Source organism: Manis pentadactyla, chromosome 8, assembly GCF_030020395.1.
Source record: "Manis pentadactyla isolate mManPen7 chromosome 8, mManPen7.hap1, whole genome shotgun sequence".
NCBI classification, from domain to species: domain Eukaryota; kingdom Metazoa; phylum Chordata; class Mammalia; order Pholidota; family Manidae; genus Manis; species Manis pentadactyla.
This window is the reverse complement of record NC_080026.1, coordinates 92,540,157-92,567,579: the sequence shown is the minus strand read 5'-3', so window position 1 is coordinate 92,567,579 and position 27,423 is coordinate 92,540,157. Positions and strand designations below refer to the sequence as shown.

Sequence of the window (27,423 nt, the reverse complement as noted above, 5' to 3'; positions counted from 1 at the left end):
GAGTAGGAAGGGAAGGAGGTGGGTTTTCTGCCCACGATTATGTGTCCCAAGCCCTCTGGATGTGTCCCAGGGACCCAAGGCTGCCACAAGGAAGAACACACCCACCACAGGACTCTGGCCTCAGCCACAGAGGCAAACTGGGGGCAGGCATGGGTTGGGGCTCTAGGCTCCAGTCCCAGGGGCAGGAAGAGTGTGTGTTTGTTGTCCCAAGAGCAGTGTGTGTGTGTGTGTGTGTGTGTGTGTGTGTGTAGGTGAGGGAGGTGTCAGAACCCAACCAGAGGGCAGCCAGAGAACACAAGAATGAATCCAATTGCTCAGGAATGATTATTGGTGATAATTTATTGACCATTTACCAAGCACCTACTACGTATGGGCCACAATATTAGATGCTGGCAAGACAAAAGTGAATAATGCTTTCACTCTGCATATTGCACTTTACAGTTACATAAGTCCTTCTGCAAGTATTAGGAGCCTCAATGTCATTCATTAAAGTGGTTTATAAACCCTGACCCTAAGGAAATAATCCATGATGCATATTTAGGTGCAAGAGGGAGAGTGGGGTTTTATTTATGAGTTCAGAGATTAGCAAATATTTCAGAATGTCAGAAGTCCATTCTGCCTATTTCAAGTGATCTGGAGGTCATCCATCTATACAAAGTACCCAGTACTGTGCCTAGCACATAATAAGTACTCAGGGGCAGTGGCAGTCACTGCTATCACGCACGACAGGGTGGCAGCCACATGGCGTGCAGGCTTCAGTCTGGAGGTAGTGACTTTACTCATGGTGAGAAGCCTCAGCTGGGCAGAGGGGTTAGTTCCAGGGCCCCGCTGGACCTATAGCCCATCCCAGCAGATGCGCTGTTACTCCAAAGTTCCGTTGTCTGAGATGCCTCTGTGGCTCTTCCAGTCCTGCTCTGCCAAATCTCAAAAAGCTGGGAGAGTACCATTGTCTCAATTTGGGGTCTTCTTAAATGCTCCTGTGATTCCCCACCTGACTGTGATCCATACTTTGGGCCAAACTATCCTCTGTGATCTCCAACACCTGGGGATTCCGTAACAACTCCCAGGTCTCCCTATTCTCTCTCCCCTCATCTTCTGGACAGCTCAGTCCCTGCTGGTGACCCTGCCCCACAGAGGACCTGCATCACGTCCTTCCTGCTCCCTCTGGGTTGTTCATCCCCACCACCTCTGAGCTGCTCATGCTGCTTCACGACTTTCTCCATGCTGCCCAAGGCCCTGGATCTCACACAGCCTCCTAGAAGGTGAGGAGAGATGAAGCATCCTCCCAAATCCTTCCTCCCTCCTCCTATATTCCTCCCCAGCTCCCAGCCTCCCCAGGAACACCTGAGCCAGACTCGCCCAAGCACAAAATTCATACCTAATGATTAAGCACCCACTTTGAGGGCGGGCAGGACTTGTGAAGCCCAGTCAGACAGGGAAGGGAAAAGAGCAAGCCTCTGCTTTGCCATAAATGTGCAGCCCACATTGTTCCCAACACTGGGACATGGTGTTTGATAAGGATTTCTGTGCCTCTTTCAAGTGCAAGAGCATTGAACTAAAAATAATAATAGTCCTCACTAGGAATCAGGAAAGGTGTTATTACTTTCCACCATTATCTCACTGAGTCTCCACCATACACCTGCAAGGTGGGTATTCTTCCCATTTTTCACACAAGGCAACTGTGGCAGAGAGAGGTTAAATAACCCCCTGAAGTCATACAGCTGATACACGTCAGAGCTAGAATTCAAATCTGTAATCTTCTGTGGCCCCAAATCTCCTGCCTTTCACCAGCATTCTGTACGTCAACTGAAAGATGATTGCAATTGACCAAGAGTTACGGGGGCAACAGACATGATTATGTGAAGCACAGACCCTGAGGCTGCTGTTGCTCTGCCCAGGCCATGTTGCCCCACCTCGCCTTCATCTCAACTCATTAATTTTGGCATTCTTCTCCCAAAAGCTCTTCAGATCCCAGGGCTCAATCTCCGGGTCCCAAGGGAGGGAGGGAGCTTCCCAGGGCTTCTGGGCACCCTTTTAATTAACCCTGGCGACCCTCTCCTAACTGGGCCAGCTGAATCCCGTCACAGTCTCTCCATTTCCCTGGCAGAGCCCCTGAACTGAAACTCCCACCTCAGCCCCTCACCCTCTGGGGGATGAGGGCACTCCATTTCCCACATGCTCACCACCTGTGCCTCTCTTTCCTAGCCTGGAATCAGGCTGAAGACTGCTTGGGTCCTCAGCTCCTGTGCCGAGGTGTCACCTGCCCTGGCACCTGGGGAATCGAGGGGCCCCACTGTTAGAGGCCCAGAGCAGGGCAAGATGCTCTGTGATTTCTCCAGAGTGAAACCTGCCCACAACCTTTTTTGGAGCCTCCTTCTTCACCCCCAAAGGAGAACAGCCCATTCCAGTTACTCATCGGGGCAATGATTTACTCATCTGTCATTGTCATAGCTTAATAATAATGGTCAGCAACTTAGAAAAGTCCTCATGAACTATAATATATCACCAGTCCACACTAGGGACAGTGCAGTTGAACCCAGCACCCAGCATGGTACCCAACACAGAGCAGGGACTCAGCACACAGCTGTGGCCAAACAGAATGGGTGAGGGACAGAGGAAAGAGCACTAGAGCAGGCGTCCTTGGCGGTGATCTGACCACAGAGGACTAGTAAACGGTGAAAATAGAAACTGAATCCAGATTAGACTGGTTGGCTCTTACACTGCACTACCCTGTAACCTTCAGCTTATGCGAGAATGTGTGTTTGTACACTGTGTGCATAGCTTACATGCCATACAATTAACTACACAGAACCCTAGGCCACCTAGCTAGGGCAGGCAAGTTTTTCAATTATGGGGTAATTCATTCATTCAGGTAACAAACACCTTGGTACACCTCCTGAAGAACCAGAGACACAATAGCAAATGATGAGCCAGGTCCCTGCCTTAGGGGGCTTATCCTCTCTTCAATTCTGCATAACTTCACAATTTTCTAAACATAGTCACGCCCATCATCATATCTAATTTCACAACCTGGTTTGCACAGAGAAGGCCTGTAGAAGAGTTATGAATGAATGAATGGTTGAATGAATGAATGACAAATGGGGCATGTGTAGGCTGGCCAATGAGCAGACAGAAGGTAAACATCATGGATAACGGTCATTCCCATTTTTCATATGAAAAGTGAAACTCTGAGTAGGATGTGGCTAGAGCACAACCACTAAAAGAGCCTCTAGTGTGTGTCCCCATCCTAGTCACCCAATTATAGAGCTCCTTACCAGGTGGGCAGTGGCACCCTGGAGAGGTCTTTGGGGTCTCCCGGCGCCTCCGAATGTGGAGCTTCCATTTCTGCAAAGGAGACAGAGAAGAGCCTTTGGAATCGTAAACACCAAGCCCTGTAAAGTGTCTGCAGTTGGTGGGGAGGCAGGGGGAGAAGGGGCTGCTTGGGGGCTGGCAGGGAGACTGATCCTGGATCAAAGACTGACCATGGGGCATCTGGGTAATAAGAAGCAGATGGAGAAGGTCCTATCTAGGTGATCTCAGTGTCTGATGTCTTTGGAGTGCTCTTAAAGAAATTAACCCCAACCACAGGGCCCTACAGACTCATCGTGATCTTCCTGCACCCCAGTCATGGCCACAAAGATCTGGTTTTCCTGACTCTCTGCTAACTGTCTCCCATCTGGGTCTGGGCTCTTGATGAGTCTGGGGGGCAGGGACAGTGTCCCTCACAGAGCCAGGCACAGTCAGGTCTGGGCAAGGTTCAGGGCTAGGGGGCTGGGCATGCCCCTTCTCTTTCATCAAACCTCTTCCTTGCCAGCTTGCAAATCAGTGATCCAGTTGGGAAGGCCCCAAAGAAGTGGCATCAAGTAGCTTGAGGCACCTTCTGCCTTCAAGGAGCTGCTATTTCTAAGGTGGTGGAGGGACAAGTGCCCACCTGAGCTCCAGCGCCTGGAAGGCTCACTCTGCAAAGGGCAATGTGCTGAGGGCCTTAGTCCCCACAGCCATGCAGGGCCGGGCCACACTCGCACAGGGGCTAATAGGGATGCCTCTATGGCTGGACTGCCTGGGCTCACAAGCAGTTCTCAGACCCTGAGCTGATAAAAGTCCCTACACCCAGGAGGCTCACAATAAGTGTCAGCTATTGTTACACTCCCGTTACAGATGGGGGACCTGAAGCAGGAGTGGGGATTGCAACCTGGCCAAGGTCAGGGGCAGAGTAAGGCAATGAGCTGGGATTTGCATCCACTCTCTCTCATGCTGTGGAGCAGTTACAACCTGGTAGCCCCAAGGCCAAACTGGCATTTTATTTGGTTCCCACAGTTTTTTTTTAAATTTGTTGCCAATATTCTGTGCTGATTTCACAAGCAAATTTGCATTTCTAATTTCTTTGGAAAAACTGGAAGATCTGGCCACTTGGGGCTGGCAGGGACTGACTATATGCAGGGGGCTGTCATCCCTGACACCTGAACCAGGTAGGATGCCTGAGGGCCCCCCACCAGCACTTCTTCAGCATTTGCCTCCTCACTCCTGTGTAATTCTGCCACTTGAGGTGGGCCATGAGAGAGGTGAAGAAAGTCGCATAGGAGGGATTTTAGGATTTGGTGTCACCTCTGGTTTGGTGGTAGGGAGGGGAGGTCAGCAAAGCTTCAGGAGAATTCCTACCAGACGAATGTCTGCTGAGCCCCGCTGTGTATGGGCGCTGAGCTGAGTGATTTTTACAGAGAATCACATCTGTTTTTCACAATCTAACACTAAGGTAGGTTTAACAGTGATCTCATTTTCTACTTAAGGAAACAGAGGCTCAGAGAGGCTGAATGACTTGCTGAAGGTTACACAGCTGATATGTGGTGGGCCTGGGATGAGAACTTAGGTCTTTCGATCAAAAGTCCACTCCATCCTGTGGGAGAAAGGTTTATACAAATGCCCCCGAAAGAGGCAGTATAGCAATAGACACGTGTGGGGGGCTCTGAGGGCACAGTGGGTAGAAGATTCAAGCAGACATGGGGAAGAAGGGAGGAATTCCCGAAGGGGAGCCCCTTACTCAGACAGGAAGGCTGGCACGTAGGTATTAGGTGGATGGACATTGAGGCCAGGCTACAGGTGGCACAGAATGGCCAATGGGCAAACAAATGACCTCCCAGGACAAAGTCTGGTGGAAGGCCCCATGCTAATACCATCTTCCAGTAGGGGACTGTATGCATCTGCTTCCACATTCCTTCCCACCAATAACCTGTGGGTTCCTCCAGGGATTTATTTGTGGCTGTGCCTGGCACACAGTAGGCACGTGTAGTCTTCTATGTGACAGAGCCAGTCAATGACTGACAAGCCAAGGCAGCTGACTTTGCAGCATTCTGGCTACAGTTTGCAAACATTAGGGCTGTCATGCATTCGACAATGGCAAGATGCCCAGCACCAGTATGGCTGGAGTGATGTGTGTGAGGAAGGAGGGACAGGAAGTGGTGGGAGGGTGGAGGGGAGGGCACACCTTCAGAGCACCAGCCGACTGTGGGTTCATAACATCCTGGACCCCTGACATTTCCATGGCTCACTGACAGCTATAGAACTCTCGAGCCCATGTGGGTGCTGTGGGGCTCCATCTAGGTGCCGGGGTATTGGCTGCCGATGGCCCAGCCCCACTCTGGAATTGCTCTTAGGTGAAGGGGGCTGCCTCCACCAGGGTCATGCCCACTCCCCAGGCCAGCCCATACCCAGTTACAGGAGATACCTGGTACCGACCCAGCTGTTTTGCTTCAGTGCAGGGTGGCTCTGAAGGCCATCCCAGCTGAAGAGCCCCCAGGGGACCAGCTGACCCCTCTGTGGTGACAGCCCCTCCCTCTGCCCAGCCCTGCTTCCCTTGTCTCCTCCAATGTTGAGCCCAATAAACCTGCTCTCAAACTTCCACCCTGGACTGTTTCCTTGGGAACCTCACCTAAGACAGACCTGACAGACCTTCCATCTCCTGAGCCTTCACTGGACACTCACCACTGCCCTGTGTGACAGGCAGGCCAGAAATTGGCTCCTTTAATAATCAAGGAAACAGACTCAGAGAGGAAAAGGGAATGACCTTGAATAAATAAGTCACAGAGGGCTTAAATTCCAAGTCCTCCACCTCCAAGTTCAATACTTTTGTTTAGTCAATCCAGTATCTATGAAGCTCTTACTGAAACTGTGCAAAACAGAGAAGAAGACACAGTCTCCGTCAGCAAGCAAAGGGTTTGAGCCCAGGGTGGGATGTGTCCAGGTGACTGCAAACTTTGAGTGGACGGGAACCTGGAGGTCTGTGTGGCAGCATGACAGAGAAAAGCAGATGAGAGTAGGAGTGGTACAGGATGGGGAAGGGACAGGGCACAGCATGGACTGGGTGTGCAGTAGGGACCAGGCCCCCTCGGGGCAGCTGATGCCCCCACTGAGACCGGACAGGGGCCAGAGCAGGCTAGGAGAAGTTGATGAGTTGGTTGGGAGCTTGTGGAAGAGTCCAGGTGGGCAGGGAGGGACATGTGTGGCTCTGCTATCAGAAGAGGGGCCTGGGAAGAAAAGGTGGATCTGGGAGCCAGGAGTATCCATCAGGAGGGGAAGGAGACATCTGAGTGGTGAAGCCACCAGGGACACAGAGGTGGGAAACTGGATAAATTCAGGTGTGGGTGTATTTTCTTGGCCTCCTCAGTGTTTATTTTTTAAAAGTACTAAATCCCAACATGGTGGCAAACCTTCCAGAGTCTGGACTTTGACCTCACAGGCTAACCCTCATATGCAGCTCAGTCCTAACACCTAAGTGCCAGGCAGCAGCCTGCAGGACCATCAATCCACAGGTCCTTCCACCTTTGCGCTGTCCTAGCCCACCAGGTGTCACTTCCCTCTGTGCCCAGCTCAGAATCTTTGGTCAGGGATTCTAATTGCTCCTGGTATCCCCTCGGCTGCCTTGATGCCTTTCTCCAGCACATTCTCTTGGCTAAGCCACAAACCGCACAGATCCAGTGTTTCCACCTACTCCATGCAGGCCCCCAAGCAGCACAAACAAGCCAGAGAGAACGCAACCCTTGCTGGCTGGCCTCGCTTTAATTCATGACAGCCCAGCAGGCACACTGTGTGTCCCTTGTCCCTTCATCTCATGGTCCTAGCGGGTCTCACACCTTCTTTCTCTTCAACCCCAATGACCCTCCTGGACCTGGAGGCAACAGAAGCAGGCAGAGAGCTCTCCCAGAAGCTCCGTCCACCCACACCAGCCTCCATCTGCCTGGTGACCATGCATTCTCCCTTCTCTTTTCTTGCAGGTCCCCTCTGTTCTCCCAGGTAAGGCCAACATCCTCTTGTGCACCAGGTCGCCCCCCTGCCTGGCTCCAGGACATCATGCCAGCAAGGCCCCCCTCCCAACTATCATCAATTTCCTCCTCCAGACTGGATCACTTACACCAGGAGTCAGTCTGTTCTGTAAGGGCCAGTTAGTAAATCTCTCTGGCTGTGTGAGCCATATGATCTCTGTCACAACCACTCAGCTCTCCTGTTGTAGGCGAAAAGCAGCCATAGACAACTCGAACACAAAATAAGCACAGTTATGTTCCCATAAAAACGTATTTACAAAAACAGGCTTCCAGGGGGATTTAGCTGTCTTTGCCCACCGTGATGTAATCATTAGGCAAACATCCTGTTGTTCCTTCCATCATAAAAAAAGGAAAAGAAAATCCTCTCTTGACCAAGCTCTTTTCCTAGAAAAACTCCCTGATGAAGGGTGTCTCCCTGTTCTCTCCTGGACCTCTCCTATCAGCCTCTTACTCTCCCCACACCCAAGCGGCTGCTTTCAAGGTCACCAGTGACCCTGCGTTGCTGAGTCCAGAGGAGGGACCTCCCCAGGTCTCAGCCTGTCAGCCTGCTCACTCCTCCTTCTGCTGGCCTCCAGGATTTTGTTGTTGTTAGCTCATTTATCTTGCTACCTGCAGCCCCTCCTACCTACTATGGATGTTAAGTTCCATAAGGACATGGATATTCTGGTCTCTTTTATTCACTGCCATATCTCCACTGCCTAGAACATGGCCTGGCGTATGGTAGGTGCTTGATAAACATTGGCTGCTTACAGATCTGGAGATTTCACATGAAGCTCTGGATTTCTGGTCACTACGGGAGGATCTGACAACACTTGGTGTTGCTGAGTGGTGGCAGCACGTGCTCGTCCAGGTCACCACAGTACCTCCCCCCAGCTAGCTTCACCTACTTAGGCCACTAGCCTGGCCTCCTTAGGCATTAGAGTTTGAGACTCCTCATGAGAAATGCCCAGGTTGAGGCTCAGGGGCAGGTGGAAATCTTTCTGAGGCCCTGGGGTGGACTCACAGCCACCCTGGGCAGAGAAGCCTTCCTGCTTTGCCCCTGCTGGCAGCCAGGGCCTCCTGGAATGCCCGCATGGCCAGAGCCGAAACATCACCTGCCAGATCATTGCAGCTATTAAAATGCTTGTATCAGTATCAAAGGGAAAATGCCAAGCAGCTACTCACTTTCCCCAGAGAATGCGGCTCTAGCCTGGCCTGGTTTTAGGGGCCACTCCCTCTGCATGCTCAGCCAGGGCTCTTAAAGGGCTCAGGCTCAACCCGGGCCTCCATAGTATGTGGGTGGGTCAAAGTCATGGTATGGAGAAGGATAGTCCAGAACAGACTCCAGGTGAGGTCTACACAGCCGTGACCTTGAGCCTGGCAATTCCACTCTGGGGAAATCTGCAAAATGGGGATATGACTCCCCTGCCAGCCTCCTAAGTGTCACTGCAGAAAGTGCCTTGGAAACCATCAACACTTACCAGATGGAATTATTAAATAATAGTTAATATTCATAATAATAGTTAATGAGGATCGAACAGTATATAACCAGGCACTCTGCTAAATGCTTTAGGTGGAAAATGTCATTAATAATTAATTTTTATATTATTAGTGTATGACTCCTATTAGAACCCACCTGCCTTTGGAGGATACAGGGGATTCCCTATCCCACTGGGTGAGCAGACAGCCCCAAACACCAGTGACACATCCACTACACGTGGAGCTTGGCAGTGTTGATTTGAGCTTGGGCTACATTTAGGAGCTCCAGGACCCTGGGGTTCAGTCCCGGCTCTTCCAGCAACTATGTATTAAGCAAGAGCTATGACCCCTTTGGACTTCAGTTTCCTTATCCACAAAATGGGGATAATGTTAGTTATCTGCTGGACTATGTAGGACACCTGCAAGGATAAAATGATATGACGTCAGAAAAAAAAAGGTGCTCAGATGTGAAGAAGGGCGAGCCCTTGCTATGCCAGCTTGTTTTTCTGAGTGGCCAGGCGAAGGCCCCTTCTCTCTTGAGTTGGTGCCAGGCCTGCCTCCTCTCTGCCACGGTGAGGCTGGCTGCGCCTCCGATGGCCTGGCCTCATGCACTGCTGTAGACATATGGTCAAGTTTCCTGCCACAACCCCCACCCTGGGAAACTCCAACCCCCTCTTCTTGCAAGAGGGAGGGTGAGTGAGGGTCCTGCCTTTTGACCCTGAGAACTAGATGTTGAAAGGAGTTGCCCATTGAAATGACCACACTGGAAAAAGCTCTGGTCCCTGCACCAGTATCTGATTACAATGGTTGGCACAGAGTGGGTGTTTGATCCCATCTGCTAGAGCCCTTTTCATTATCCTTTGCCATAACTCTCACTGGGCTGGTACCCCATTGGAGACCATAGCAGCCCTTTGAGGTGTCTCTGATCCACACTTGAACTGAATTAGTTGCTTTTAGCTCTGCCCACTAGGATCCATCCCTGTAGTCCCAGGACAATGGGGGCTTTGGCAGAATTTGGATAGATGGGGGTGGGGAGGGAGGGCACTCTGGTGAGGAGCAAAGGGAGAGGCAGGACCAGGGCTGCACAGCATGGCTCTGCTGGCCCAATCCCAGGGACCACAGAGGCCTGCCTCACATACGGGGTCTGTCACGGGACAGGCGCACATGTGGCTGTATGCCCCAGAGCACAGGCAGCTCAGTGGGGTGAAATTAAAGCCAGGAAACAGAGACACTCAACCCACACCCACCAATACTGGACTCACCCGGTCTGCTATGGGGCTTGTGTGCTGGGGGCTGGGAGGGGATGCCACAGGGCTGTCTGAGGAACTGTCTTCTCCCTACCCCCTGAGCTCCCTTTGTGCCATGAACTTGGAACCTGATCACAGACTCCCATGGCCATGACATAGAGGCCTGAGGACCCGCCAGACGCCATGAGCCGCCCCTGCCTCCTGTTTCACAGAGAGATGTTGCTCCAGGCGCCGCAGATCGAAGTCAGGGGCAGGAAGTGCATGGCCCTGTGTGTGAGCTTTCCAGTCTTCACATGAGGAAATCCTTCCTTTTAGCCTAAGGCCCTGTTGTTGCCTCAGGGAAGCCAAAGAACTGGGCCCTGGAAACATGGATGTGGATAGGTGCCGGGTTAGCATCTCAAGGGTTTCAGGGGGTCGGGGGTCATCTCTGGGCCTACTGCAGGATGAAGCAGGGGTCCCCTACAGTGGAGCAGGGAGGAACTGGGGGTGGGGTGCTGGGATGGAGGTCAGGAGCCAATTCCCTCCTTTCCTCCTTTTCACAAGTGGATATTGAGCATCTGTATATGCCAGAGCCGCACAAAGTGTGGGGACACACAGTTGAGCAAAGCAGATATGGAGGCTGCCCTCACAGAGCTCACTCTCTAGGGAGAGACTCAGAAGAGTCTAGAAACTACACACATCCACATGCAGCACCCCGTCAGCAGAGCTACAGCCAAGAGGCGCACATACTGCAAGCCGCCTGAGGCCACAGACTGGGCTGGGTCACCAAGGGGAAGTGACAGCTGGGCTGAGATTTGAGGATGGGCAGCCACGAACCAGGTGAGGGGCCTGGGAACAGGGAAAATGGCCAAGACCGGCCACAAGCATGTACTTCCAGGAGCCAGGCAGGAGTCTTGCATATATTAATTCATTCAGCACTCACTGCAACCCATTCATGAACGGGGAAACAGAGAGAGAGGTGAATTAACTTGCATGATGGCTCAGAGCCAAGAAGACCAAGGCAGGATTTGAACTAGGAGACTGGCTCAGGGCCCATATCCTTCTACTGTATGCCTGTGAGGGCGGAGGCTTGAATCTTCCAAGGAGATTTTAAAGCCTATTACTGGAATGCCAGGCACTGCTCAAAGCACTTGTTTTAACTCTTTTAATCCTAAAACAGCACTCATAAAATGAAGATGTGTACTATCATCACCCCCACCTTTACAGAGGCACAACCCAAAGCACAGAGAGGTCAGATAACTTTGGCCCAGTGTCACACAGCCAGGAATAGCAGAGCTGGGCTTGAATCCAGCAGTCTGACTCCAGAGTCTGTGCTCTTAGCCGTGACAGTGAAGGGCCACTGCAGCCAGACTCCAAAAGGGAGGGAAGGTGAGCCGTAATGAGGGTGGCAAGGGCTGGGCAGGCCTCATGGGCCACATTAAGAAATTTAGTCTCTGGCCTGAAAGCAATAGGAAGTCACTGGAGAGTTGTGATGAGGGAAATGTGGTGATCATATTTAGAGGTTTTAAAAGATCACCCTGGCTGCTGTGTAGATGATGACAGGGGCAGAGCAGGACAAGTCGGGAGGCCTGTGCAGTGGCCTGGGAGAGCCAAGGGTAGGCCAGGTGGGGAAGGGTGGCCACTGATGGAGAGGACAGGTCTGTGGGGGGCTGAGAAGGTGTGGGCAGTAGGGTGCAGAGTGGCAGCAGCTGGAGGCCAGGACATTCACCAATGAAAGGGTGCTAGAGAGGACTGGACTTCCTGCTCAGTTGAGACACACTGAGGTTGAAGTGATTTCAAGACATGCTGGAGGAATGGGATAGTAGGTGTAGGGATGGGTCTGCAGCTCTGAAGAGATGACATTACAGCCAGAGCTGCCCAACTATGGAACAGTCAGCTGTGTAAGGCAGTGAGCTCCCTGTCACCGGGGGAGGGTAAGCCTGAGAACCAGGGATGTTGTGGGGAATTCCTGTAGAGCACATAGCTCCCTTCCTTCCAATACTCTGATTCTACGGAGTGGGGAGAGGCTGGAGGTGGCAGCACCACTCTCTGACCCCCCATGTCACCCAGGCTCCCCTACCCAGGAAACCTTTAGTGCCAGCTCACAGGGAAGTGGACTACAGCTGTTCCTGGAAGAGCCCCAGCTAATGCCCCTTTGATAATCCCCTTTCTTCATCCCTGTCCTGGGTGATCACCCTTCCTGCCCTCCCTGTAGGTCACTGTGTCAGAGCATGACTTGATACAGAAAACCTTAGTGTGATGGCTTAAGAGGCACCTTCACAGGGCATCTGCAGCGTAATGAGAGACTGCAGGTGTAAAGCCCCTTGCATCACAGACTCCCAGGCCCTGTGACAGCCTTTCTGGGGGAGATGTGTCTTCTGGAGGCAGCAAGGGCTCCCTGCCATAACTTAAAGAACAGGTAGCATGAGCGCCTGGCAGGAGGGTGGGATGGCCAGGCAGAGCCTGCCCAGAGTGGGAGACGCCTGAGCAAAGGAAAGACAGAGGCTGGACGGCTGATGTGGAAGGGGCTGTGTGGGCTCCAGCCATGTGGGGTTTCGGGAACCCACCACAGCCTCCAGGAGGGGAGACAGGGCCCAATGTCTATGTAGAAGGTGCTGCCCAGCCTCTCAGGTGGGCAGTTTTGCCCCTTTGTGCTCAGCTTGCCCTTGCCTTTTGAAGGCCCAGAGGAGCCCCTGCTGCCAGCAGCCCTGGCCCTGCCCTTTCTGTCACAGTTTTCTGCAGGGAACCCCCCTACCCAGGGCTTGCAGCAAGTGGATGGGAAGGGTGGGTATCAGCCTGGAGCTGCATCTGGAACCTGTGGGCAGCACATGTGACACCCAGCACAGCCAGGGCCCCAGCCTGCCCTAGCCATCCCAGCTCCTCCCAGACCAGAGCCTCAGTTTCTCCTGGAAGAGCCTGCTGACTTCCATACTTTCTGAGGACTTGACAAGCTGCTTCTGGGAGCAGCAGGATCTAACTGAAAGAGGAGGACAGGGATTCCTGAGGCTTTTCCTGAAAACTTCTTTCTCCTGGGTGGCAACCCTTTGGTTGATTTTAACTAAAAAAAAAAAGGATCAAAACAAATCCACTGCTTATTCTTCTTTAAACCTCCCAGACTTTCAAACTGTGTAGTGCATGGTAGGATTTTATTGACATCTCATGGCACTGCCAGCCCCTCAGGCACTGCTTGGGGCCCAGATAAGGGGTCTGGGTTAAACTGCACAGGATGATCCAGACAGGGGGGCATAGACAATTCCTCTCTCTCTCTGTTTCAGGGATTGCCAGCTGTGGAGCTTGTTCAACAGCCACTTCCAGACCCTACCCACAGGGATTTGGGTTTGAGGAAGGTGTCGGCCTTGCCATGTTTTAAAGCTTCCCAGGTGATACTATGCAGCCAGCCCATCACTGATCCAGGGGCAGATATGATGAAAAGGAGAGTCACTTAAAAAAATTTGGTTGTTACTCCACAACGGGACATCCAGGCAGCTGTACAGTTAGCTGTACAGGCATCTAGACATGCATGACACACGAAGGCAGCAGGAGGTAAGAGGGAAAAGGAAAAGCAAAAGCGGGATGATCGACCAGAACCAGCAACGGGGCTTATACAAAACTTCTGCCTGAAGGGCTATGCTGTGCCATGGGGTGGACCCCAAATTCAGTGCTACACTTTCTAGAGGACAGTTCAGTGTCTAAGAGACAAGAGCCAACCCATCCTTCCCAGGAAGCCCAAACATTCTGGAAGCCAAGGCTGGACAGGGACTTTCCTAAGGGTCCTTATCACCAAGATGCAACAAATGGCATCCTCACTGCCATTTTACAACAAAAATGGTAATGTAACCCTAATGTCAAGTCAGTTCAGTAAATTCCACCTCTGTGGAAGCCAGACTAACCTGAACAGGTCCCTAGCCCCTGAACAGGTCCCTAGCCTCTGACCCATACGACTTGCCTCAGTTGACTTAGCAGGGTATGGTACTTCATAGAGCTGCATATACTAATGGCTCAGAATGCCAGCTTTGGCGCCAGACTCTGCTACTTGCTAGCTGTGTGACCTTGGCAAAGTCCCTTAACTTCTCTGGGCTTCCATTTTCTCTTCCATAAGAAGGGAATAATAAAAATATAACCACTTCACAGGATTACTGTGAGAATTAAATTATTAATAGATGTGAAGCTCTTTGAACAATGTTCAATAAATATTAATAAAAGTAAACATGGTTCAGCATTATTTTATCTCCTCCAATGATGAGGAGATGGTAATGATTACAGCTGTTATTAACTGAATGATTTCATTTAATCTTGGGAAAGCCCTGTGAGGAGGATGTTGTCATTCCCATTTTCCAGGTCAGGACATTGAGGCTCATGTCACACAACTAGTTAGTGGCAGAGGTCCATGTGACAGCAAATGCCCTGGGCTTTCCCGCTTTACTATTTTGCCCCAACCAAAAACATACCAGATAGTCTGGTCAGGTGAAGATGAAGCTCCTGACCCCTGGGGGTAGTGCCTGGGAGGGGCTGGAGGTTCACAACCGCTCTGTCCAGGTGGGAAGACCTCACACTGACCCATCCGTGTCCCCCAGCTAGAACCAGGATATATAGCCCTGGCTTAGGAGGCACTCATTTCACTCTCTGCTGGTTGCTGTGAAACAGCCATCTCCAGGGCACACTCCCTGAGTGACTGCTGAGCATGCAGCTGGTCTGGGGTTGGGAGTGTAGGGAGGACAGCTGACAGATGGCTTTACTAGCCTCCGGCAGGGGGACCTTAAATCAGCAACTACTTGGTGAGGGCTGCCCACTGAGTGCAAAGTCCGGGGCGGGCGAGACCCAGACTAGTGAGCCCCTAACCCTGCCATTGGGTTGTGTGTGATCACATGGAGGGAAAGACATTTAAAGGCAATAGAGAGGAGGGCACACTGCACAGTGTGCTTAGAGCTGAGCCATGGATGGCAAACAGATTTTATCTTGTGCACTGACTCTAAGAGACTGGGAGTGGCAGCCTGGAGTGCAGTGTTGAGAAGGATTCTGAGGCCTATCTAGGCTCACTGGGAGTCTGTTGAGTGATTAGTAATGACTACTGCAGTTCTGGGATAAGAGAAGTCAGCATAAGCCATGCCTGTCTATTTCCTTCTCTGAACTGGATGTTTACTATGGCCAGGAAGTTCTGCAGGAAGTCAGAGCAAGGGGAGAGCCCACTGGGGTTGGCGGTGGTTTGGGAAGGCTTTCCAGAGGGCACTGGGGCAAATCTAAAATGATTAGGAGTAAGGGGAAAAGGTATTTTTCTGAAAGTGTCAAATTGTGAAACTATGCTTAAGGCAGATGACATTATTTTTCTGATATTTTTACTTTTTCCCACCACCTTCCTATGAAGGTTGGCTACTTAATTAGGTCTTCAGTCTGGTTTGGAGTTATTTGCTAGTTTTAAGGCCTTTGGAGAAGCTGTAAAACTTTAACAACTCTCCTTGACTTTATCTATAGTAAATATTGCTCTTTATTTAAAAAAACTTATTAGAGTCAGGAAATAGCTCTTTATCTTGAACACCAACTCTCACTAGTTAGTGATAACTTCCTGGAACAGTGTTGAAAAGGATTCTGAGGCTGTGTGTAAGCCTAATGGGAAAGTGTGCTGCAATTGATTAGTAATGTCTGTTGAAGGCCTGGGAATGGGGAGTGGAGCACACATGCCATGTCTTTGCCACCATTTGACCAGGCCATTAACTATTGTCTGGAAAGGAGAAGGCGTGGTGTGGAGGAGAGATGCCTGCTGGAGATGGGGATCCTGCCTCTGGCTCCTTTGATTCCTGGTTGTGCTGCCTTTAGACCTGTTTTCTCATCTGTAGAGTAAGGGGACTGGACCTGAGGATCTTGCCTCTATTAACTCTCCACAAGTCTAGTTGTTTATTCAGTGCATGAAAAGAGGAGTCATTTTAGGACAGACACAGTGGAGCACTGGCTGCATACAAGGGCACCTGGATCTAGCGTCTGTCCATTTACTGAGGTCGAGGATGCTGTGATCTACACAGGAAATCCTACACAGGCCACCTGCCTCTCCCACACACACTTTCCCTTTAAGAGCCTGCTCCCATTCTCATCCTGGCATTTCAGTCCTAGATGACCCCCAGAACCCCAATCTTTTAACCACTGCTTTGCTCTCTCCACTAAAATGCTTCTCTGCAAAGGACCAAATAAAAGGCCCCTTGTACACACCCTATAAATGTGTAACATTCCTGTAAGAATAGTTGTTATTGTTATTTTTAGGGATAAGGGGATCTGCCTGGGGTTCCTCAACATGTTAGCCTGGAAGTTTCAACCCCTTCCTCTCCTGGAGAATTCCAGGAGGTGGAAAATGTTCTGAACATGCAAAGGATTGAATCACAGATAGCAGAACAGAGGCACAGTGACATCAGTCTTCTCATCTGTAAAATGGGGTAATGAGAGGGTCAGTCCCTCAGGGAGTTCATGAGGACTGAAACAACATGCCTAGCAGTGGCTGCTGTATGTACCCTATAAACCTGAGACATTCCTATTAGAGTCGCTGTTATTCTTATTGTTAGGGATGGGGGGCATCTACCTGGTACCCCTCAACATTCATCTTGAAGGTGGCTGCTGACACCACTTGCTCACCCTTGACTTACACAGTGCACTTGGCTATTTAAAATTCCAGTCCCTTCTCTTTCACTGCACAACTCTGTGCCCAGTTCCAGGTGACATCTGATTTCCTCCATTTGGGACATTCCAGTTTCTTTCTTCACAGTAAGCAAACCAAGTTGCAGGCAGCTGGAGTGCTCATTAAGGGTCCCAGCCCAGGAGGGAGGCGCTGGGGGGAGAAGTTGGGGCCTGAGGTCTGGAAGCCAGTTCTGGCTCCCCACCCCCACCCTCCTCTCCCATCCCTGACCTCCCCCTCCCAGTGGCTGGCCCCTCAGATCCGGGCCTTTTGCTCACATCTGCCCCTGGCTTGCCTCATTCCAGGCTCCTCTCCCACTTGCTTCCCGCAGCCTGGCCTTCCCTGACAGCTCCCTCTTCCTCTTGCCTCACAGATAAAGTCTCTGACCCCAGAATGCTTCCTTCCCCACTGGGACGGAGGGGTGCTGGTGCCCCTGGATTCCTGCTCCAGGCCATTGCACAGGCCGTGGGCCTCACCAGGATTGCCTTGTCGGTGCCCATCTTCCATCATTCAGGGAGTGGCCCAGGCTCACTGCTCCAGGACAATCCCCTGCCCAGGCCCTGGGGAGCCTTCTGGAAGTGCTTACAGGGTCCAGAGCATGGCCTTCGGGGGGGCACCTTTTAGTGCATTCTTCCATCTGCATCTCCTGGGAGTCTCACCATGGCCCTGAGAGGGAGGCAGGGTCTGGGCTTTACCTGAGGAGGAGCCTGAGGTTTGGGGGTGGCGTGGCTTGCCTAAGGCTGTGTGGCTGCCAAACCCAGCTGGAAACCTGGTTTTGGGTCCCTGCATGCATAAGGGGCCTACCTGTGTGCCCCTTGGGAGCAGAAAACCCCTGCATGTCCATTTCATGGAATCATTCTGTTAACAAAACTGTTTCACCTCCTCTCCTCTGCCTTTTCTTCTCACCTGAGCTTTCTGCTGGTCCCAGTTCTCTATTCTCTGCCTCATCTCTTCCTCACGTTTGCCCTTTGCTCAGCCTTGGGAGAGCATACCTATGAGAGGAGAGGCGTGGGGTGGAGGAAAAGTCTCCAGTTGCTTCGCGGACAGCTTTGCTGGCCTAGAAGTGGCTTGCTCCTGTGCACAGTGCTTCCCATAGAACTTGCTATGATAATGTGTATGTTCTATAACTGCACTGCCCAATATGGTAGCCACCAGCTACATGCATCTACTGAACACTTACTTGAAATGTGGCTCATGTGACTGAGGAACTAAGTTTTAAATTTTATGTAATTTTAATTCATGTAAATCTAAGAGTCACATGTGACTGGTGGTTACTGTATTGGACAGTTCAGCCCTCATGGGGTCCCTTCACAAGCTCCTGGACTGCGGGCCCCACCCAGGGGATGCTTCCTGGAGCCATCTCTGCACAAACTAGGTCACCCATCTCCCCCACAAGACAGCTCCCTCCTTCTGATTCCATTGCTCCCTGTTATTGATCTCAGGCCCCTCCACTGCAGCCACCATTTCCCTTCACTCTTCTCTGTCCCCATTTGCACCCCAATCTGGGTCACAGTGCCCTCTGGCCTACACTGGCCTCTTGTTTGGCCTTCCATCTATGCCCTGCTCTCACTCCCATTCTAGAGACATAACTGCCCTCCTCAAGACCCTTCAGTGGCTCCCACTGCCTCTACCTTGTCCTGTCTCTAAGACACTTCTTGGCCTAGGCTACCTGCCTCTCTCCAGCCATACTGTCCACCACTCTCTGGCTTTTAGCCTCCAGCTCTTCCTTTGGCTCCTTAGAACAAGGCCCCCACGCTCATCCCCTTTTGCCTGGAGAACTCCTACTCCCCCTTTCATCTTTGCTTGGAAATCACTTTCGCCGGAAGCCACTCCCTTCAGGTATGCTGCAGGTTAATGCATTCCCCAGGCCTCCTCTGCTTCCATTATCATAGCATTTTCCATGCAGCATGGTCACTGCCTGTTTTCTTCTTTGTGTCCTATTTGTCCATGAGTTTAGGAGGGCAGCAGTGTGTCCCCCACAATGCTTGACACCCAGCTGGTCTCAGGAAACCTGTGCTAAATGATGACAGAGAAGGGATAAAGGAAGGTGGCAGGACACACGGTAAGAGCACTGCAAGTGAGAGCAGGAAGATGAAAGTCTAGTCCTAGATCTCACCATGTGACTCCGGATAACTGAATGTCCCTCTCTGGGCCTTAGTTTCCCCATCTGTAAAATGGGGGTCTTTTCAGAGGCTATGTTAGATGACAGAGTACACAGGAGGCTGCAGTTTGGAGAGGAGGAATCGGCATGTTAGGATACCCAAGGACCTGTGAGCATGAGGCTTGGCATGGTTGAGTCTTGAACAGAAGAAGCAAGGGTGTGAGGAAGGGCTGGGGCACATCATGGCTGGCAGGAGGGGCTGGGAAGGGGAGAGGAACTGAGGGGAACTCCCAGGGTCAGATGCTTGTCCCCCAGCAACCAGGGTCTGAGACACCTGAGGGAGCCCTCACTGCCCTGACACCCTCTCCACTGCCCAGCCAGGCCCTGTGTGCACTCTCAGCCAGCTGCAAAGTCTGCTTACTCAACACGCTGAACCAGAGGCTTCCTCCCAAAACCCCGAGGCCAGAGGACTGTGGGAAACCTAACCAAGCCTTCTGGATTCCCTGGGGACTAGCAAGGCATGGGCATGAGCTGCCAGCAGCAGTCATGGGTGCACCACTAGCACCTGTGAACTTGTCCTATGCCCCACCCCCCCATCCTAGACAGCTGCTTTGGTATGTACCAGCCTTGGCCTGATCAAGGCACCTGAGAGGAGCCTGGTGGTAGGGAAGTGGCACCTCCTGCCAGGATGGCCACAGCACCCACTGTACGTGGAGCTGGGCTCCAATGTTTGCCATCATCACCACCATTATGCAAGCTCAGAGTGGTTAGGGTATTTGCCCCAAATACTTACACAGCTTCTAAGTAGCAGACTGGGATAAAGCTCAGGAGTGGCCTGCTGGACTCCACCTCCTCCTCTTCACTGTACCACACCACCTCCCACTAAGTAAGAGATCTCCTCCCAGCTCTTCCCCACAGAGATCTCCCATGTCAGCATGTCCCAGAGCATTTTCCAGACTACTGCAGCCCTCACCTGTGGGTCCTCCCTTCATCTGGGCCCTGGGTCCCTGCACTGCTTAGATTGTCACAGCTACCAGGCCTCATGCGCTCACTGCCCACACTTTCCTCTGGTGGCACCAAGGAGACTGCATGTCCCATCTTCCTGCGGAGGGTGCAATCTCTTCATATACTCCCATGATTGCCACAGCAAAGAGGCGCTAGTGGCTTTTAATCCACTTGGGTTTAAAGCCATTTTGGGAATGGGAAAAAGCTCAGTATCCTTTTCTCAGAAAACATCACAGGCACAAAATGTTGAGGACCATTCCAAGGGGCTGGGGATAAGAAACCAGGTTTAGAAACAAGGGAGTATGGGCTTATTTGTGCCCAAAGACAGCAGAACAAGGGCGAACCACACCTGGGCCCTAGCGGTCTGGGGCAGTGGGCAGGGACCAGGACACCACCCCCTGCAAGGACTGCCCCCCTCTCTGCCTCCCAGTCCCTTGGATGACTCACTCCTTCATTTACTCTTCTCAGCTGAACGTGGCAATAAAAGTCAACACAGATCCTCGAGGGATGGATGGGGAGGGCTGCGGGAGCCCGGCAAGGCTCAGCAAGGCCAGGGCCACCGGGCACACATCCCGCCGCGTGGGCGCGGGACGGCTCTCACACCATCCTGGCCGCGAGCCTGGAAGGAGACGGGAACCTGGCCGCCTCCGCGCGTCTCCGCGCACCGTCCTTCCTCCACCTGCCCCGCACTCCCCAGCGCTCCCAGCGCGGGACGCCGAGCGCCTTCCGGAGGCGGCGGCTGAGGGGTCCTGCGCAAGTCTCCCCGGATCCCTGGGAGGGCGGTATCGGTCCCTGACCCCCACCCTCCCGCAGACGACTTGTGCGAGGCAAGGGCGCGCCGCGCGCCGCGGAGAGCCAGAGGCCGCGGGCACTGGCTGGCAGTAGGTTTGGAGCCTGCGCGAGGGGGCGCCGCGGGGAAGGATAAAAGCCAGCAACAAAGAGCACAGACCTCATCCAGCAGTTGGTTGACTCGTCCCAAAATAGCCGTCTCCATCTGCTGCTCCCCGCGCTCGGCTTCCAGGCGCAGCACCCGGGCCTGCAGCTCAGACGTCCGAAAGTGGGCGAGCAGGCTGAGTGCCAGCGAGCAGAGGGCCAGGGCCAGCATCCCGCACGACCCCGGGCTCGGCAGCCGAGCGCAGCGCTCCGCCGGCGCCACCGCCAGCGCCACGGTCCCGGGCGCGCCCAGCTCTCCAGGGCCGCGGGCACTGGCTGCCGCCGCTTTGCGGGCGCGCTCCGCTACCATACCCTCGCGTCTTGAGAACAAATAAATAAATAAATAGAATAAATAAAGGCGAGAGCCGCTGCCCAAGGGCGTGATCCAAACTGCGGGGCAGGGGGGAAAGGCTTGCGTCCTGGAAAATGTCCCTTTCCTTTGCTCCCGGCAAAGAAGATGGAAAAATTAGCAGCAGGAGGGTAAAAACTAGGAGAAGAAGAAGAAGAAGAAAAAGAAGAAAAAAAAAGAAAAACCCACACCCAGTGGTAATCTGGGTACACTCAGGTGAGAAAAAAGGTTACTTCAAAGAACGTTCCAAGTCCAGGAAATTTGGGGGAATGCGGCCGGCTTTCTTTCCGCCCTGCCTTCCCCTTCAAGCACCCGCGGAGTTGTCGGCTTGGGTCTGGTTCTTGGTGTCTTCGCGTCTGCCGGGCGAGCCGGTTCAGTCGCGGATCGAAGGGGCGCACATGGAGGGCCCCGCGGGCAGAGGCGGGCCGTGACCACTGCGGAGGAGCCCTGGGGCCGATTCCGGCGCCTCTGTAACTTGACACACTCGCTGCGGCGGCACGGATCGGATGAGCAATCCGTGCTACTTCCCAAACTAATCTCTCCCACCCGCCTCCCTCCTCCTCCTCCCTTCTCCCCCTCCACCTCCTGCGGGGCCGACTGCTTGGATTTATTTATTTATGCAAACTCGCCGGGGTGGGGGGCGTGGTGTGTAGGGCCCTCTGCCCCAACCCGCCCTCCGCGGAGCCCCTCTCCCGCGCTCCTTGTCCCCTTTGAAGTGACACTTGGGGCTATTTATAGGCAGGAAGGGGGTGTGGAGTGGAACTGGGGCTGCCCTTCTCTCCCTTTCCCCGGATTCACACCGAGGGCCCTCTTTGCCTTCCGCTGAAATCACAGGGGCAGGCATCATTCCGCTTTTTGACAAGTTGGCAAAGCCAGTCTTTAGGATCCTCCAAAGAGCCCGGACGAGTTATTCCTGGGCATCTAGATGGATGTCCACGTCCTGAGGGGGGCCATCTGAAATCCTTGGACCGCCATTGCGAACCCCGCCCCCAACCGTGTTTCATCCCTCCCCTTCCTCCCCAAACCCGCTTGACCTTGGGCTCTGTACCTCGAGTCCACGGTACCTCAAGAACTTTGGTGAGGCGCATTCCACCTACCACATCTTTTCACCACAGGCTGAAAAGTCTGCTCACCAAGGTGCAGAGGAACTGGCGTCCTTTTCTCTCTTTCAGGACCAAGACGTAACAAGGTACAGGAGAATAAAACCTCAACAGAAGGGTTTATTCCAGAGTATCTGAGAGGCAGGTCAGTCCTGCTGCCCTGCCAGTCCTCATTCCCACTCACCCCACCCTCTCCTTGCCTGCCATTGATCTGAGGCCTATTCCACTCCCTGGGGGCAGATCAGCCTGACCCACCATCCCAACCATCACAGGTGGGCAATTCTCACACATGCTTGTACTCCATCCACAAGAGAGTCCTTCCTTAGGCTAACCCTGCTCCCTCTTGCTGTCATTTCCTGTGATCCAGTAGAGAAAAACTGGTGGCCTGAAGGATATTTTCTTGTTTCCTCTCTTGTCACCTCACCCATTTTAACTAACATTTGTATCCCAAGAAACTTTATCTTCTTGCAGCTCTTGACATTCCTGCAAATGAGGTGGTGGGACTGAGTTTATGGAGAAAGCCTACCTCCCAGTGGATAAAAGGCTGGCCCTTGAAATGTAAAATGGGGGTAGGGGTGACGCAATTTGATAACAGGATTGCCAACCTCACAATTTAAATATTAACCTGATGGGCCTGATATATAATACAGTATTACAGCACCCCTAATAATGTGGCACATTTACTAGAGTAAAATAATAACATAGTACTTATATATAATAAATGTAACATTGCCCGCTGGGTCGGTCAGCCACTTTGGACGACTACAGAGATAGAAGGTGATGCTGCAGAAAGGACTGTTGTCCAGGAGCTTTGTCAGTCCCAGCGCTAGCATTTCCTTGATGTGGGACATTGGGTAAGTGCGCCTCTGTTTCCCCACACCGTGATGGGATGTCTCAACTGGGCTGTACAGAGTAGTCCCTGAGAGAGCACAATTGTATTGTAGACCACCAGGGGGCGCTGGAGAATTTCTGCACTGAGAGGTCCGTGCCCGAGCTTCAGGGACTTTGATGCCGCGCCCCACCCTCTACCCCCCACTCTTCACCCCCCGGGCAAGTGGGAATGGAGGAATTGAACTAGGGGGTTAGTTGCATTCCTTCCTTGTTCCACAAGCTGAACTCTTCTTCATTACTTCAGGGATCTTCAGGAATGCTAAGGCAGTGAAACCTAAAAGGTTTGGAGCTAAAACATCTTCTGACTGGAAATGCAAGGAGGGGCGCGTAACACAAGCCTGACCCCCGCATCGCATCAGAAATGACATGTCTGAACCCCTGGGGGCTTAGGAGGCTTTGGAATCAGAGAAATCCAGGTATAAATCAAAGTTCTGTCAATGTTGGAGTTATTTAACATCTCTGAGCCTCAGTTTTCTCATTTATAACATGGGAGAATTTAAACTTGAGAAGACTTAATGAAGTAACACATGTAAAGCACAGAACAGAGTGCCTGGCACATAATAGGCACTCAATAAATGGTAACCGCTTTCTTCTTTAGGAATTCATGGCTGCTGGTACCAGCTAAGATACAGCCACCTCTAGGCTCCCAGCTGTGAAACAAGAAATTTCAATCCCAAGAGAAACCAAAGGAGTTGCAGCCTCCATTTCTCCACAACTGCTAGCTGGAGGCAGCCGCCTGTGGGAGGCATCCCCAGAGTCCCCTTCCCTTCTTCATTCAGGGTCTGCAATCCTTACCCCGGGGGAATTCTGGGAATTGACCACCCAGACAAATGTCTCAGAGTAATTGGGTTTATCTTGAACCCTCTTTCTGCAATGTGGGGGCTGGGACCCGGGGACAAGGGGTGAAAAGACCCTGCTTCCCAGTAATTCAGAGGCCAATAGGGAAGATATGTTCAGAAACAATCACCACATAAGGCAAAATAGTGAGAATCCACACAACTGTGTAAAGAAGGTGATTCCGGGATTCCCAGGAAAGGGCTGGGATCCTGTGGCTCAGGAAGAATTTCTTGTTTGTAGCAGGAAGATAGAGGGCTTTCAGTGCTAATGCAGAGTTTGACTTTGATCTGTGGCCATGGTTACTCTCCAAATAAAAAACAGTTATTCTGAGTACCAAGATGGAAAGCTAAGAAAATATGCCCCTGTGCTTCTGGTTGGACTGCTGCTGAAGTATTCTCTGTGTTTTTCTGCTTCCATGTATTTGCTCTGCTGGACCCTCGGCCAGGAGGCTCACCCTCCACTCATCTGTTCTCTGCATCTTAAAATCCTGCCCGATTTTACAGAGCAAACCCCACTTGTCTTCCTCTTGCCTGTGGCTTTGACAGTGCCGACCTTCCTCTTCCTGAAACCCTCACTGTCCTGATTCCTGGGCCCCACTGCCCCGTCTTCTCTGGTCTCTTTTCAGTCCTCCCTGAAGACTCCTCTTCATCCCATGTCAAAAATGGTGGTCAATCTCCTCAGGACTCGGTCACAGAGTCTCTGCTGGGCTGTCCTTCCTGCACCTTTTAACCTGGCAGCACAACAGAATCGCCAGTGGAGGCCCAGGAACACGGCCATCTGTCATTTCATCTTCCCTGGGCCTCTTCTTACTTCCCCTAATAACTGAGACTCAGTTTCCTTTGGGGCATCCCTCTTATTCTCAGTCCATGTGGCTGTAGTGGGGTTGACCTGAAATCTGGCTCTAGGGTATGTGAACTAATCTCATCAATTAGTGTCTCCGTCTCCCCTGGCTCCCCTGGGCTAGAAATGGGCATGTGGCCCAGCTCAGGCTAATGAAGGTCAGGCAACAATGACTGGGAAGGGACAGCTATTTCTTTGTAAAGGGCATTCTAAAAGAGTCTCAACAAGAGCTGTGGGGGGCATCTCGCCACTGTTCATAATGACCTTGCCTGAGAATGAAGCCAACATGGAGGCAAGCAGAGGTGGAGAGACTGAGTCAAGAAGACATTATTTAAACTCTTGGATCAAATTGTGCCATAAGCTCATCCATGCCTGCACTTTTCAATTACAGGAGTCATTTTTGCTCAAGCCAGTTTGAGTTGGGTTTTTTTTCTTGCAAGTAAAAGAGCCCAGAGTCACAGATAGGGCCTCACCCCATGTTACAGAGTCAGAATTTCTGTGTGGTGGGAGAGGGGTACAGGGCAGCCCAGGTTCCTATTGTTTATAGAAGCTTCCTGAGGGACTGGGATCCAAGGTAGAGAGTCCCTGCCCTGGGCAACCCCTGGGTGCACTTGACCCCCCTGAGCTCTGGTGATGACTCTCCCAAGCAAGCTCAGCCTGCAGTCCCAGGAACTTCTCACCCAAACTCCCCCACCCCTCACCTCACACTCAGCCTCCCCTTGCTCTGCTTCCCTTTTTTTCCCCTATGGGTGTGTGGCGTTGGTATCCTTACCTTCTTCATCCATTTGGGACCAAATCCTATAGCTTCCACCTCCTTAGTTTCTTTCAGATCTGTTCCTCCTTTCAGATTTATCCACTCCTGCTGTGTGCCCCCCATCCTAGCATTTAAACAGATCCAACTTGCCCATGTTGTAGCTTCAACTAACCCAAGGAGGTCTGGCCCGGAGACCTGCCAGAATGTTCCCTGCACTGTGCACTTCCCAGTCCTTATTTCTCTCCTAGGCTTTATGATCACTGGCATGACAGCCCCTCTTCCCAGCTCTGCTTCTGACTCCTGCATGTAGTGAGCAACAAGATAGAAGGGGCCTGGTCCCCTGGTGGTTCTGTGGAGATGAGTTTTCAGAAGAGGCTACACTTTCATGCGAATGAGAAGTAACCTATCTCCTTTGAACCACTGTTATTCTGGTCTGTCTTGTATAGCCGAAACTATGTCATATGACCTGTGTCTGTCCTCTCCCCAAGACGTGAGTTTCTAGAGAGCAGTGGATGACTACATTCATCTCTGTGTTCTCAGCACTCAGCACAGTGTACATGCCCAAGAAATGGTTTGAGTGAATGAGTGAGCAGATAAATGGATGGATAGGTGGATTCTAGTTCTGGCTCTCTCCCAGCTATATTATTTAACCTACTTCCTCTTATGTAATATTTAGAGAATGATGGGCAGGCAAGGAAGGAAAAGAGTACTGAAATGTAAAAGGACTTCAAAAATTCATCCATTCAGCAAATATTTATGTAGCACTTTCTAGTGTCAGGCCCTGAGCAGGTGCTAGAGACACAGGTGTGAGCAAGGCAGGCTAGTGGTGGAGGCATGGGGGCCAGTGCTATGGTGCAGGACAGAGAAGGTGCATGGGGAGTGCAGAAAAAGAGTCCCTACTGGGCTTGGGAATGAGACCTGAATGATGAGCAAAGCTCGATAAAGGGGTGCAGGGAGGGCATGCCAAAAGGAGGGGTCTGCCTGTGCAAAGGCCTGGAGGTGAGAAAGATCATGGGGAAACTGGGGGCAGTTCACTGTGGCAGAAGTGCAGAGGGCAGAGGAAAGCAGGGAGGGCTTAGGCTGAAGAGGTGGGCGGGCGTTGGGCAGGCTGAGAAGTTGTATGTTGTCCTGAAGGTGGAGAGAGCCAGTGAGGGGCTGTGCTCCTGTGCTGGGGTTTGGGAGCTACTGACCTACACCAGGTGGAGATCCCAAAGAGGCTGAACTGAGGTTAAGGTCGGAGTAGAGGTAACATGAGCAAAGCAGGCATTCTCTTGGGCTCAAGCTCTGAATCTTGCCTTTGTATAGGCTCTAAAATTAAATGTCTTCCCCAGGTCAGAGGACAGTGGTGTGCAGTGTCTCTGGGGAGAGTGCTCTGGGGCTTGGGGGCCAGTCCAAGGCTCCTGCTTGGAGCTGCAGATGAGACATTTGGAAATGCCTTTTCCTGAGTCCCCACTTCCTTCCCACACAGCCATGTCAATCAGCCCACTGGCTGTGACTCTTCAGAGCAGGGGATGAGGGTCAAGGGGCAGGGGCTGCAGATGTGCGGGGGAGGGCTAGCCTGTCCAGGAGGCCCTGGAGCCTTATTAACTGGGGCCAAAACAAACTCTCTCATTAAGTAGAGAGCAGAGCCAAGTACGGAGGCTCCACTGATAAAAATGCTGGGGTCCCTCTTCAGCAGGCTGAAGGGCTGGAGGAATCTGGGTGCCTACAGTTTGAGGCCATGAGTAAGTGTGTGCAAGTGTGTGGGGGTGTGACCACCAGCTGCCATCTCAGGGTCTTATTGCGTGAATGTGCCTTTATCTGCTCCTGTGTTTTAGTACACATGAGATCATGTACATTTCTGCACACACACACAAGCAGGCACATATAGGGGAATGCAAATGCTGTGGGTGACAGGAGCTGCCCCACAGTACCAGTGGGCTGTCTCCAAGCCACTCCCAGTGTGTCTGTAGGTGTGC

The 27,423-nt window shown here is 52.1% G+C and overlaps 1 protein-coding gene across 1 annotated transcript in view; it reads right to left on the bottom strand.

Moving 5' to 3' along the window:
* Positions 1-21,577, bottom strand: part of COL13A1 (collagen type XIII alpha 1 chain) — a 145,621-nt gene extending 124,044 nt beyond the window's left edge. Inside the window, exons 1-2 of the mRNA XM_057505377.1 lie at positions 20,711-21,577; positions 3,276-3,345 (exon numbers count right to left, since the gene is read on the bottom strand). Coding sequence (XP_057361360.1) covers positions 3,276-3,345; positions 20,711-21,004 — 364 coding nt within the window. The 5' untranslated portion in view covers positions 21,005-21,577. The remainder of the gene's footprint in view (positions 1-3,275; positions 3,346-20,710) is intronic.
* Positions 21,578-27,423: the final 5,846 nt, after the last annotated feature.